General features: G+C 51.1%; 5 protein-coding genes; 2 read left to right on the forward strand and 3 right to left on the reverse strand.

Moving 5' to 3' along the window:
* Window positions 1-1,268, forward strand: GSBLH_T00003881001 (uncharacterized protein; the record flags this gene model as incomplete). XM_013042704.1 has 5 exons in its annotated part: window positions 1-31; window positions 67-258; window positions 291-373; window positions 405-550; window positions 590-1,268. The coding sequence occupies exons 1-5, from the start codon at window positions 13-15 to the stop codon at window positions 1,266-1,268; spliced, it is 1,119 nt and encodes a 372-aa protein (XP_012898158.1). The 5' UTR covers window positions 1-12.
* Window positions 1,269-4,197: 2,929 nt separating this feature from the next.
* Window positions 4,198-4,859, reverse strand: GSBLH_T00006731001 (uncharacterized protein; the record flags this gene model as incomplete). The annotated part of the gene is made up of 4 exons (XM_013042705.1): window positions 4,198-4,447; window positions 4,477-4,594; window positions 4,624-4,706; window positions 4,735-4,859. The coding sequence occupies 4 exons, from the start codon at window positions 4,857-4,859 to the stop codon at window positions 4,198-4,200; spliced, it is 576 nt and encodes a 191-aa protein (XP_012898159.1).
* Window positions 4,860-6,025: 1,166 nt separating this feature from the next.
* Window positions 6,026-7,743, forward strand: GSBLH_T00003882001 (uncharacterized protein; the record flags this gene model as incomplete). Its single annotated transcript, XM_013042706.1, has 2 exons — window positions 6,026-6,106; window positions 6,139-7,743. The coding sequence occupies 2 exons, from the start codon at window positions 6,026-6,028 to the stop codon at window positions 7,741-7,743; spliced, it is 1,686 nt and encodes a 561-aa protein (XP_012898160.1).
* A 72-nt stretch (window positions 7,744-7,815) lies between these two features.
* Window positions 7,816-9,279, reverse strand: GSBLH_T00006732001 (uncharacterized protein; the record flags this gene model as incomplete). Its single annotated transcript, XM_013042707.1, has 3 exons — window positions 7,816-8,037; window positions 8,070-9,142; window positions 9,171-9,279. 3 exons carry the CDS (start codon window positions 9,277-9,279, stop codon window positions 7,816-7,818), a joined length of 1,404 nt encoding a protein of 467 aa, XP_012898161.1.
* A 2,104-nt stretch (window positions 9,280-11,383) lies between these two features.
* On the reverse strand, window positions 11,384-12,459 carry GSBLH_T00003883001 (uncharacterized protein; the record flags this gene model as incomplete). XM_013042708.1 has 1 exon in its annotated part: window positions 11,384-12,459. One exon carries the CDS (start codon window positions 12,457-12,459, stop codon window positions 11,392-11,394), a length of 1,068 nt encoding a protein of 355 aa, XP_012898162.1. The 3' UTR covers window positions 11,384-11,391.
* Between the last annotated feature and the right edge of the window lie 766 nt (window positions 12,460-13,225).

A 13,225-nucleotide genomic window follows, 5' to 3' on the forward strand; every position in this document is an offset into this window, starting at 1 on the left:
GCTGGTTTTGTGATGAATAAAGTGCCGTTGGGTAATTCTATATTGCGATATTTTAACATGTTCTAGAAGAGTCTTGTGTAGACAGGGTGGAGAATAGATCATCTGAGACTCTCAACTGTGAAAAAGCGAAATCTTACTTTGTTCTTGAAGTTCGAAATATTCCTGGCGGCACAAGCAAAGAAAAGATTGAAGAATTCTTTTCAGCGATAGCACCAGTTTCCGGGGTTATCATTGAGCCATGTGCCAACTCAGATAGTTGTTTGCGCTTCTTTTTATATTTTCATATGAAGGTATCTGTTATCTATTTATTGACAATGCTACTGTTGCCTATACTATTATTGATACCTGTAATAGCAAAATTCCTTTTGAAAATGTATGTCGTGCTGTCGCTCCACCATTCCTAGAGTGCTAAAAACCTTGTTGTGAGCTTTTCAGACTTCTTTCACTCCAGTCCTACGAAGAATAACACTCTCAACGCTGCTGATGTCTCAAGTCCGGGGTCCTACAAGGATAGTTCTCCTATCCCTACATTATCTCAGTACCCTGTGTGGTAAGTCCTTTCTTCCTCCTCCTCTTTTCTCACGCCCAGTGGATATAATACATCCCCCTCTTGTTTGTCTTTTACCTCATCGCTCTCCACCCTCCCCACTTCCCAACCCTCCCATTCCATCTCTTCCTCCGTCGCTCCTATCGCTTCTATCGCTCCTGTCGCTCCTGTCGCTCCTGTCGCTTCTGTCGCTTCAGCTGCATCAGCTGCATCAGCCGCTCCTGTCGCCCCAATCGCTTCAGCCGCTTCAGCCGCTTCAGCTGCATCAGTCGCCTCGGTCGCGGAGTGCCAAGAAGAGCCTCCCGAGCAGCTCCATCTAAGCCAGATTCCCTCGACCGACTCTCTGGACGCGCCCTACTTCTCGCAGGTGTCTCCGAGCGAGCAGTGGGATCTCGACGTGATGACGGGGTCGGACAAGGTGAGCGGAGCGTTCCAGGAAGGCCCGGAAGGCGCGAATCTGTTCGTGTACCATCTCCCGCACGAGATGGCGGACTCCGATCTGACCACGCTGTTCGTTCCGTACGGGACGATTCTGAGTGCGAAGGTGTACGTGGATAAACAGACCGGAGAGAGCAAGGGGTTCGGGTTCGTGAGCTTCAACTCGTTCGAGGCGGCGCAGGAAGCGATTCGACATATGAATGGGTTTCAGATCGACTCGAAGCGGCTGAAAGTGCAGGTGAAGAAGAAGAGGGTGGGGGAGGGGAGAGGGGATGAGGAATAGAGCGAGCCGATGTTTGAATGAGGAAGAGAACGGAATGCGAGTGATTCGGATGGGATGGATGGATTGATAGATGATGGATTGATGATGATGATGATTCGTCTTGGATCAGACTTATGGATAATTCTTTACCTATTTATTTGTTTCCTCTTTATTACTATTTCCTCTTTGTCTATTTGTCTATTTGTCTATTTGTCTATATGTTCATTTGGACGTGCTTGTTTTAATACGCAAATGCCAGGGTTGGGTAATTACCGGGTGTTTGTTTTTCACATTCTTTTTCATGGAGCCGCAGGAGTGGGAAACGAGCAAGGAAAATGTTCTCCCGCTCAGGCAGGGACGCTCTGCGAACACACTCAACCAAGCATTGCAAAATGGAACACCTCAGAGGAATCCGATCGTTGAGAAGAAAATCAGGTTCGACAGAGCATAACAGGTCAAATGTAGTGAATTTGAGCAGAACATTCTCGATTATCTGGGAAGTGACCCCATTTCACCCTGGATTACGTAGAGAGACTCCTTTTTAATTTTACTGTAGATATATTAAATGGATGAAGGAAAATAACCCAACGGACGCCACGGCCTCGATTCGAGTCATGGAACGGTGTTTGCAGAAATTTACCGATTGCCCTCTCTACCTTCAGGACGCCCGCTTCCTCCAAATCTGGATTTTGTACATTAACACACAAGACTATCAAAACGGCAAGCAGACCTTTGCCTACATGCGATCCCATAAAATCGGAACAAATCTCGCGCTTTTCTATTTAGCGGAATCCCTTCTCCACGAAGAGAACAGCGATTTCGAAACTACCGAGCATCTTTACCAAGAAGGCATCACCAAGTGCTTTTTCCTCCCCTCCCATCTAATCGTTAGCTGTGCCCAGCCCCTCGACGTGCTAAAGCGGAATCAGCATCAATTCCACCGCCGAATGCGTCGAAAGTGCATCAATCTCTGCAAAGAGCAGCGTGAACGTGGCCAGCTGCCCGACCCTCTGCTCTCCCCGGTGGAGAGCGACGGGCTGACGATGGCTGCGATCCGCCGACTGGAGCAGATCGAGAAACAGAGCAAGCAAACGCCGTCGAACCGGAATTTCGGAGTGTTGCAGGAAGTGCGCGCAGATGGGAACGGAGCCGTGTTAGCTCCCTCCCAAGGACTGAGCGGGGTGTCGGCGATGCCGACGGCGCAGCCGGCGTTTTCGATTTTGCGCGATGAAGAAGCGGAGGAAAGAGAGACGACGAACAATGTGCCGTGGACGAGGATGGACGCGTTCGCGGCGCAGTCGAAGGAGAATGAGCGTTGGTTGAGGTGGCGGGCGGTGAAGTGAAGGCGTGTCGGAGAGGTGGAATGATGTGCGGTTGAGACAGAAGCCGGGATCGGTGAAAAAGCGTCCATTGCCGTTTGTGGTGTATAACGAGGTATGCAAAAACCGCTTTTATTTTTATAAAAATAGGCCAGTGAAGAGAAGAACGGTAACGCAGATCGTCTGCTCGCCAAAGAAACAAAGTAAACACGCGCCACGCTGCTTTATTGTAGATGCCCCTTCGCTTTCCAGCGCTCTCTCTTTCTGAAGGGGCCTCGCATCGGAGACGAGCTTTCCTTCGAGGAGTTCCGCGCGTCTTTTTACTCCGTTATCCCCGCGGAACCCGCCGCACGCCCAGAAACCTTCCAAACCCCGCTGAAAGCGTTTCCCCGCGGGGCGGAGGATTCCAAAAATCGGGCCGAATCGGAATCGACGCCAAGAATGCGGCGATTGGTGAGTGACGACATGACCGTCAACACGCGCGGCGTTCTGAACGAAATGTCGGATATTTTTGGAAAGTACAAAATCGGGGGTATTTTTCATGCAGCAAGGATTGGTCGAGTAAGCACGAAATCAAGCCGATTTTTGACATTTTGTCAACGGTGAAGAAGTCGCAGAAGCGACCGGAGAAGGAGGTTTCGTTTCCGATTTACCAGCCTGAGAATGCGAGTGAGGACGAGATGGATAAGGAGAACCAGCCGATTCGGGTAGAGCGAAGTAATGATGGGCTGCATGGTGATGGCGATGGGAGAGAGGAGAAACGAAGAGCAGTTGTGGAGGATATTGAGATGGACGAAACGGGAAGCATAACGAGGCGTGACTCCATCAAGATCCAGCAATTACTGTCGCAATCGCAGAGCGGGCGATCGTCGATCGCAACGAATCAAATTAGCGATATAGATGAGTCAGTGCCGTTTATGAATGGGTCTAGAGATACGGCGGATGAAGGAATCTTGATGGGGATAACGGATTTGTATAATAAATATTGGAGTGTTTGTTGGAAACAGAAGGGTGGAAGGGAATGGAGGAGAGGATTCGAGTGGTGGGATGAATAGATTGGAAAGGGAGGGCAAATAAAAGGTTTGCGTTTGTGTGAATTCTATTGATGTTTGGCTCGGGAAGGAATGTTGATGGGTCGTTTGGATCGACTATCGATGTAGAAGAACTCCTTGAAATACCCAAGAGCCAGCTATGGTTCAAAAAGCAGCGAGTATCAATGATCGATCAACAGATTCAACGCATTCAATTAAAGATCAATGCCTTGAATCATTGAATCATTGAATCATTGAATCATTGAATCATTGATCAGTGCATTCTTTATTGATCAGTGCATTCATTGATTCATTCATTGATTTATTGATCCATTCATTGATTCATCGATTCATTCATCGATTCATTCATCGATTCATCCATCCTTTTCCTCTATTCCGTTTCAAACAAACACTCCACGCAGCAACATACGGATTCGTCGGCGATTCCTTCCCCGACTTCGCTCCCTGCTCCGGATATCTCTCCTTAAACACCCTCCACAGCACTCCCAGACACTCCTCCGCCTCCTCTTTCTTCCTCCCCACCAATCCTTCCAGCTCTTCTCTCCACTCCGGACTATTCCTCACTCCTCTCTCTCTCTCTCACCTCACACCCGCAGCGCGCCGCGTCGCTGCGATGATCGCAACCAACTGAATCGACGGCGAAAACGTCGAAAACGACGGCGAAGCCACCGACAGACACAGAAAGAAGTGGAGAAACTCGGTCACATAGCGACGCGTCGAGTCACGGATCTTATTCCCGCGGTAAGAGTCACCTTGGAATAATATTCCGATCGATTCGAAGAGTTCGGTGTAATGAGCGACAGTGATGGCACCGAAGTCCCAGCGAAGGCTGGGGAGGAGAGAGAATAGAAGGAATACGCTTTGATGATGGATTGTTCGTAAAGAATCATTTCTTTCATGTCCTTAAAGAGGGATGTCGAGTGCTCGCAGAAATAGGAAAAGGGAGGCGTGTTAATTTCCTTTTCTTCGTATTTAGCTAGGGTAGAGAGGGAGGCAGAAGCGTACAAGCTAGTAAGAGACACATTAATCCCACTTTGCCTTGGGATTTCACGTCTGACGGGAATTCGTGCGAAATCCGGTCAAAGTAACTGCATTACAAGTTAACAAAGCGACTACTTCATGGCAGTGAAACAGGTTGTGGAGTGAAGACTAAACCGTTCCGTTATTTCTTGCATGTAGCTCAGAACGGATTCACGTTTGCGCAACTCTTTTTCACCTGATGAAGGTGGAGCTTCTTCCATTTGATTCACGAGCTATATCCCTACGCGTCTTTTCTTTCGATTGCATCACATGAAATTGCTTAAGCAGATCCACTCCAGCTTTCTTATTAAGAGCATCCTACCCACTGAAAACGGATCAAAACCTCCTACAATATCTGTTAATAACCCTTTGATCATAGGAAATCTTCTTTCACAGATATGAGGGGAAACAGTTCCCAAAATAGGCAGATAGGTTTATAGTAACTTCTTAGGACTCTTGGAAGTAAAAAACTTCTTTAATCACTTAGTAGATACAAAGAGTGATTCAAAAACCGAATGAAACTCCCATTCCCGCCAATCCTTCACTTGGAGATAATCACGTTTTCGGAATCAGGAGATGTGCTTTGGAAAGGAGACGTTTCCAACCATGTTTTGGGTTGGTTTCTATCCTGGAATTATGCAAGTGGAGTGAACTTTATGAGGATGAGGATGAGGATAGTGTGCTGTCGAAAAATGATAAACTCGTGTTTTATACATTGTTGGTGACGAATCGTTAGAGTTTGCTGTACAATTCCTGTGGAAGCAAAACATTGTAAGAGAATTACAGAGTAAGCAATCTAATCTAAAACGGAATAGTAGATTATCTGAAGTAAAACCAAATTATCGAACTTGTAAAAATAGAACGAATTTAGCTATGAATCCAGCCATCTTCAGGTGTCTACAAGAATCGATAACTTTAGGAGTGATGTGAAACTACAATTACGGAGAACATTGCCTAACACTCCATATTATGCCATGAAAACACTTGTTTCCTCCTATTCTACATTTTTCTTCACTAATAAAGTAGCCAACCCACCAACAGAAACAGTTCAAGAAAAACAAACAAAAGACGTTCTCTAGCCAAGAAATGAGAACATCCACGAACCTAGAACAGTTTTTCATCTACAAACTTGCTGCCTTCATACGAAACGTCAATTATAGCAGACCTAATCATTTGTTTGTAAGCTTTACGACTCTGTTATCCAATTCAAGCAGAATAAAAAGTGATACATATACAATTGCGTCCAAACAATTGGCTTTTCACTTCCCCCGGTTTCCCTGTTTCTCCGTTCTAGAAAATTCGACATGGCTCGTTGTTGTTTCTTAAACTATTTGTATACATTACTTGAAAACAGTACGAATTATTTTCTCTCTCCTCACCGAGTAGAATGCAACGTGTTGCTAGCAGAGGTTCGACCCTTATCAGAAGATGTTTTGCTACCGGAAAGGAACTCAAGTTCGGAGTGGAGGTGCGTATTCCAATGAATTTCCTAACGCGTAGGCTCGTAACGCCATGCTTCGCGGAGTGAATGCTCTTTCCGATGCCGTGGAGACGACTCTGGGACCGAAGGGTCGCAACGTCATTATTGATCAGCCCTACGGTGCTCCCAAGATCACGAAGGACGGAGTGACTGTTGCCAAGTCGATCGAGTTCGAAGACCGTTTCGAGAACATGGGTGCTCAGCTGGTTCGTCAGGTGGCGAACAAGGCCAACGAGGCTGCTGGAGACGGAACGACGACCGCTACGGTGCTTGCCCGTGCGATCTACGCGGAGGGCTGCAAGTCGGTGGCTGCGGGTCTGAACCCGATGGATCTGCGCCGCGGCGTGAACATGGCCGTGGACGCGGTGGTGGAGGAGCTGCGTAAGATGACGAAGAACGTGAGCTCGAACGAGGAGATCATGCAAGTGGCCACGATCTCGGCGAACAATGACCAAACGATCGGCAAGCTGATCGCCACCGCGATGGAGAAGGTGGGCAAGGACGGCGTGATCACGGTCCAGGACGGCAAGACGCTGTCGGACGAGCTGGAAGTGGTGGAGGGCATGAAGTTCGATCGCGGCTTCATCTCGCCGTACTTCATGACGGACACGAAGACGATGAAGACGGAGATGGAGGACCCGGCGATCCTCCTCTACGACAGCAAGATCTCCACGGTGCAGTCGCTGCTGCCCATTCTGGAGAACATTGCGCGCGAGGGTCGCTCGCTGGTGATCATCGCGGAGGACGTGGACGGCGAGGCGCTCTCCACGCTGATCCTCAACAAGCTGCGCGGCGGACTGAAGGTCTGCGCGGTCAAGGCGCCGGGCTTCGGCGACAACCGCAAGAACACGCTGGCCGATCTGGCGGTGCTGACGGGCGCCACGCTGATCTCGCAGGAGACGGGCCAGAAGCTGGAGTCGGCGACGATGGACATGCTGGGCTCGGCGAAGAAGATCACGATCACCAAGGACGACACGGTGATTCTGAACGGCCAGGGCGCGCCGGAGGCGATCGCGGCTCGCTGCGAGAACATCCGCTCGCTGATCTCCACGACGCAGTCGACCTACGAGAAGGAGAAGTTGGAGGAGCGTCTGGCGAAGCTGAGCGGCGGCGTGGCCGTGATCAAGGTGGGCGGCGCCTCCGAGGTGGAGGTGGGCGAGAAGAAGGACCGCATTGAGGACGCTCTGAACGCGACCCGCGCGGCCGTGGCGGAGGGAATCGTCGTGGGCGGCGGCGCGGCGCTGCTGTACGCGTCGAAGGCGCTGGAGGGCCTGAAGAGCAAGGCGGCGAACTTCGATCAGAAGATCGGCGTGGACATCATCGAGAAGGCGATCCGCGTGCCGTGCGCGACCATCGCGAAGAACGCCGGCGTGGAGGGCGCGGTGGTGGTGAACACGCTGCTGAGCGGCAACGACAAGGAGATGGGCTACAACGCCTTCACCGGCGAGTACACCAACATGTTCAGCGCGGGCGTGGTGGATCCCACGAAGGTCATTCGCACGGCGCTGGTCAATGCGGCGGGCGTGTCGTCGCTGATGACCACCACCGAGTGCATGATCGCGGATCTCCCCGCCAAGGAGCCTGCGATGCCGGCGATGCCCCAGGGAATGGGAGGCATGTACTAAGGGAGCGAAGGAGCGAGGGAACGAGAGTGTGTTATTTTAAGCGGGTGATTGCGGTTATTACACGTTGTTTGTTCAACACACAGAGCAAAAACTAGCAGAATTGGAAGAAGAAGAAGCGGGAGCAGGCGTCGCTCCCTGCGATTCGCTGGTCGATAGCGCGCCCGATCCCATCGCTTCGGACGCTCCTGCCGGCTCTGAAGTCCCCGCTGGGCCCGTCGAAGGAGCGGGCTGCGGCTGCTGAGAAGCGGCTGCGGGGGTGCTGGACTGCATCGCGACCACCTCCGGATACACTTTCTAACAGGAACGAATCGCCGCTCGCGGCCTACCTGATTGCGGATCCAAAGACCGCCTCGGACGGGCTTGGTGGTCTGCCAGGGCTGCAGGAAGGAGATCGTGGCGCTGCCGCCCTCCACGTCGATCCGCTGCACTCCGAAAAACCCCTTTAAAGCGACGGCCACGTCGTCCTGCGTGGCTCCCGCGGGCAGCTGCGCGATGCGGATGCTCCGCGGACGATTATCGATCTCGTACATCGCCGCGCGGCGCTTCTTCGAGAACCCAGACGCGCCCGCGAAGGGCCGTTTCGAGCGATTGAGCTGGCGGTACTGCTTCTCGAAGATGGAATACAGCCGCGACGTCACCGCGGTTTTCAGCTCGGCAAACAGCTCCGAGTCCTCGAAGAGCTGGAACACGGCGGACAGCAGCCGCTTCACTTCGCTCTCCGGCCCTTCGCTGCCCTCCTCCTTGATCCCCGACGTCTTCAGCAGCTCGTACAGCGCTCCCGCCTCCTGATAAAGCGGCTCCAGCAGCTGGCTCAGACTCGTCCGCAGCTTGGGCAGCTCCGCCGGCGCGATCGTCTGCGCCAGCAGCGCGTATTTCTGCAGCAGCTCCAGACGCTTCTGAATGCTGGACCGGATCACCGCGATCTCCTCCTGCTGCAAGTGCTGCCGCGTCGCCACCAGCTTCATCGCCGACTCCGAAGACTCCGAAGGCTCGGAGAGCTCTGAAGGCTTCGAAGAATTCGAAGGATCTGAGGAAGACGCGCCCGGTTTCGATGAAACGCCTGCACCGGATGAAACGCCCGGAGAGGAGGCGCGGGAGGGGTTCGGTTTCCCCTTTTCTCCGCGCTTCCGCGGGAGTTTTTCGAAGGTGGCGGGGTCGTTCGGGTTGTACAGTGGTTCCACGATTACGAAGCGGTTCTTGAACACGGCAGAATGTGACCGCAGGGCGGCGTAGGCGGCTTTGGAGTGCTCGAATTGGACCACGGCGGAGTGTTGAGCCTCGTCGAGAGTGATGTTGGTGATGTCGCCGTAGTATTGGAAGTGTTTCGCGAGGGAGGCGATGCGGAGATTTCCCGCGGGGATGTTTTTGACTTGGACGCAGCGGAAGGGGGTTTTGTTCACTAGATGAGGGGCAGAGAAGAGGGGTACTGGAGAGGAAACGGAAATTGAGTTCGGCTTTTTGGAGGGGAGTCGTCTGCGGAGAAGCGAGCAGCGAGAAAATGCGCATCGACTCTTTGATGTAGGCCTCAGTTCGCATCATGCGTCGAGGACGTTTTCGGGATTTTCTAAAGGTTATGGATTAGAAAGAAGAAGAACGGAGGGTGGACTCGCGGTGTTTCCTAAGATTAAGAGGAACAACAAAAAATACTTGTGGTTGCTCTACTTCTTTGACTGGTTCTTCCTTTGTTTTTTCTAAATCACCATTATCTTCTGAAACGTTCGACCCCTCCTCCTCCTCTTCCTCCAATGACTTTTCTTCTTCCTCTTCTTCTTCTTCTTCTTCTTTTGCACTTTCTGATTCGCCCTCTGTAGCTCGGGCTTCATGTGTATTTAGAGAGTGCAAGTAATCAAACAAGGCATCAATGATTCGGTCCGTATCTAGTTCCTTATGAATCCGCATAGTCTGTACCTTCTGCTAAAAATATACGCATTAGGTCTTTGATACTTGACCTGCTTGCTTCATTATCCTCGTATGACTGAGTGAGAACAAGCATCAGATAAACAAAAACAGCCTCAACATCTACTTCCTCTCTACTGTTGACACATTCCCAACTCACCTCACTTGACAGTCCCAAGTAACCTCCGGATTTCATTCTCTACGGACTGCTTAATAGCGGGATCACTTAAGCAGTTCATTTGTTGTGTAGGTAAATACTGCAAAAACGTGAACCAAGGAATTCCAAAATTTTAGCCGATTTCGCCAGTGTGTACAAAAAGAAATCCCGCAGCTTTATCACTTCTCCGTTTTGATTCAACATCTTCTGTAACCAGCTGCTAGCATTGCTGCATTGTTGACTGTGGTTTTTCTGTCAAGGCAACATGGATAATGATAAAAACGGGACTCTTGTAATTTTTTGTGTAACATCTCATATTTAGAATAAGATATCGTTGTTGTTACAAAAATTGCAGCAGGAATTTGAACAATCACTGTATAAGCACGGTATGGTTTTGAATTGTAGAACACCCGAACAACGGCAATTTATCATCGACGCGGGTGGTGATCTTTCTGTATTCTTGTCTCGTGACTTGTGAAATCTAGCCTGTCAATCCCTCTCCGCATAGTGTCGATGACCAAGACGAGTTCATCGAAGACCATCCAACTCCTCCGGAAGAAGAAAACAGCGTTGATACCACGGTTGTTATTGATGATCCGTCTCCAAGGCCCCAAACATCACCACACACTTTCTTTTCACAAAACGACCCATCCACTCTCTCTCGAAAGCGATCCTCTCCTCGTTCTCCCATTCCATATCATCATCATCTCATCCAGCAAGCCAAAGTTCGTTTTTCTTTTCTTTTTTTATTATTCATCCAGGTGCCGCGTTATTCCTTCCCTGGCGATCTGGACGTGAAGCCGATCTCTCCTGGGAAGCTGGAGGAGCTGCTCGACGACGCGCGCTCTCAGTTTTTGTTTGTTTGTTTGTTTGATGCACAGTCCCTTGAAAACAATCGTACTCACATCCTCGGTTCGTTCCCAAAACGACGCGTTGACGTCTCCCGTTATCGAAAAGAACGAAATCGAAAGCGAAACAACAACGAATCTGAACGAAATCGAGCCGATTGCAACCCCCGAAAAGGACAGTTTCGCATCGTTTTTGTCCCAAAACGGGTTGCAAGACGCCTCGCTAACCGAGGAGGAAACGAGGGATCTGCAGAAGTTATCGGCGCGATCGCGGCAGCGTCATTTGAAGAATTTGCACATACTGAATGAAGATAGTTTGATCGATGAGGAGCTGAGCGAATCGGTGGCTCACGTCGATTATTTTAGTGAAAGTGTGGACGAAGAAGACGAGGGAGCGGAGGGAGCATATCATCCGGATGAATCGTTCTATCGCGAAGCGTTGCGGCAAGAGCCGCTGCCGTTGGAGCCTGTGGAGCCATTGCAGCCGAGGGGTTCGTTGTCTCCGGAGAAGGAAGAAGTGTCGAGCGTGGAACAAACGATCGAATCGGACGGAATTCCGTTCCTGGAAGACTCGATTGGATAATAGAAAAGGAGAGAAGGAGTCAATGAATCATGGCCTAAAATAGTAATGTCACATAAATAAATAAATGAATGAATGAATAAATGAATCTACGTATTGATGAAAGACTCAATCGATCAATGAATAATTTGCTATCGTTTTGTTTGTTAAAAAAGAGGATAAATCAACTATTCACTGTCCTGAACGTGGATAATCTCCGCTGGAATCTCCGGGCTCTGCACCGCTTCCTCTGTTTTGTCTTCCTGTACCGAACCCGCCGATTCCGACTCGCCCGACTGCGACGGCTCCACAAAAACCTCGCTTGCAGCGACGTTCTCCTTCTCTTTCTCGTCCACTACAGCGATCGCTTCGCCCTCTTTGGATTCGTTCGACTCATTGGATTCATTGGACTCGTTGGATTCATTGGATTCATTCGACTCATTGGATTCATTGGGTTCATTGGATTCATTGGGTTCATTGGATTCATTTACTTCATTGGATTCATTTACTTCATTCGGCTCATTCGACTCATTCAATTCATTCGATTCATTGGACTTTTCTTCAACGATCGGCACTTCGATCGCTTCGTTTGGATTCGTTTCCACCGACTCCTTCGATGAATCCACCGTTTCCTCACGCGGTTTCTCCATTTCTCCCGCTTGACTCTCCACTTCTCCACTCGGTTTCCCCGTTTCCCCACTCTGCGCCTCGGTCCTGCTGGCCGTTTGTTCATTCACGCGCTTGGTTTCGTTGGGAACTTCTCCCTTCTGCATTCGCTCCAAATCCACGCGGATCGTGGGACAATAGCTATCCAGCATCGTCATCGTCGCTTCCAGAGCGTTCTGCTCGCTCACTCGACTCATCGTATCGAATCGTTTCTCCACGATCATCACCAGCAGCAAGTTCTTCAGTCGCTCCGTCGTCGTTTCGCCCACGCCTCCGCCTTGCGACACGAACTTGCACAGCACGTCGATCACGCGAAGCCAGAACGAAGAAAACCCGGGCTGCAACGCGAGCGTTTCGCTGCTAGCGAGCAGCGTCGAGATGAACACACCGATGATATACCCCTTTTCGCGGTCGCTGGTTCCGTAGTGGAGCATTAGCGGCATCATAACCGAATCGAAGCATTTCAGCAGAGCCATTCCGGAGGGAACCGAGTTGCCTTGGCGAAGCAGACAGCGTTGAAGGCGATCGATCGCGGACTCGGCGAGCTCGGGGCCCATCGCGATGCTGCCGTCCGCGAAGGAGCGCAGCATGTTGATGCTCTGGAGCCAGCATTGATCGAGCGAAGGCACGTTCTCGATGCCGGTGAGCTCCGCGTGGGAAGGAGGCTCGGGAGCCGTTGCGAGATACGTTGTGAGGGCGTAGCTGTGTGTGAGAAAAAGAGTAAAAGAAAGAAAGAAGTACAGGAACTCGATGACTTGATGCGCCCACTGCGGATCGCGATAACCGTCGACTAGACGTAAAGGGGAAACAGAGAAGAAGCGCACTGGTCTGCAGACAGCATTTGAGAATCGGCACGAAGTTGATCGTGGAGATCTTCTTCTCCTGCAGCAGCTGGCACAGCGTTTGCCACACCAGCGGCCGCGCCAGGTCGTTCCGCGCGTCTTTAAGCAGCAAATCGAAGAGACTGGTCCAGCGCGACGGTGAGCGAAGCGCGGGGTCCAACGCGGGGAGAAGGAAGCGAACGCCGGTCACGCGGCGCGTGGAGATGCAGGGATGGGGCGGAATGGGCTCGAGAAGGGAGAGAAGCGCGAAGGCCTGCTCGCGAAGCTGCGGCTTGCTGATGATGATGGAGGTGAGGTTGATGATTTCGACGACGAGACGCTCCAGAACGTATTGGAAGTCCATCTCGACGGCGGTGCCGCGCACGCGCTCGAAGAAGGAGACGACGAGTCCCCAGACGAGCCCGATTCGGTCGGTGTTCTTGCTGAGGAGCAGCACGAGCCAGTGGAGCTTGGTCTGGTACATGGAGACGAGGCGGCCGGGCGATTGGTGGCCGGAGGAGATGCGAAGCGCGTG

This window comes from Blastocystis hominis (assembly GCF_000151665.1).
Source record: "Blastocystis hominis, Singapore isolate B (sub-type 7) whole genome shotgun sequence assembly, scaffold_4".
NCBI classification, from domain to species: Eukaryota; class Bigyra; order Opalinata; family Blastocystidae; genus Blastocystis; species Blastocystis hominis.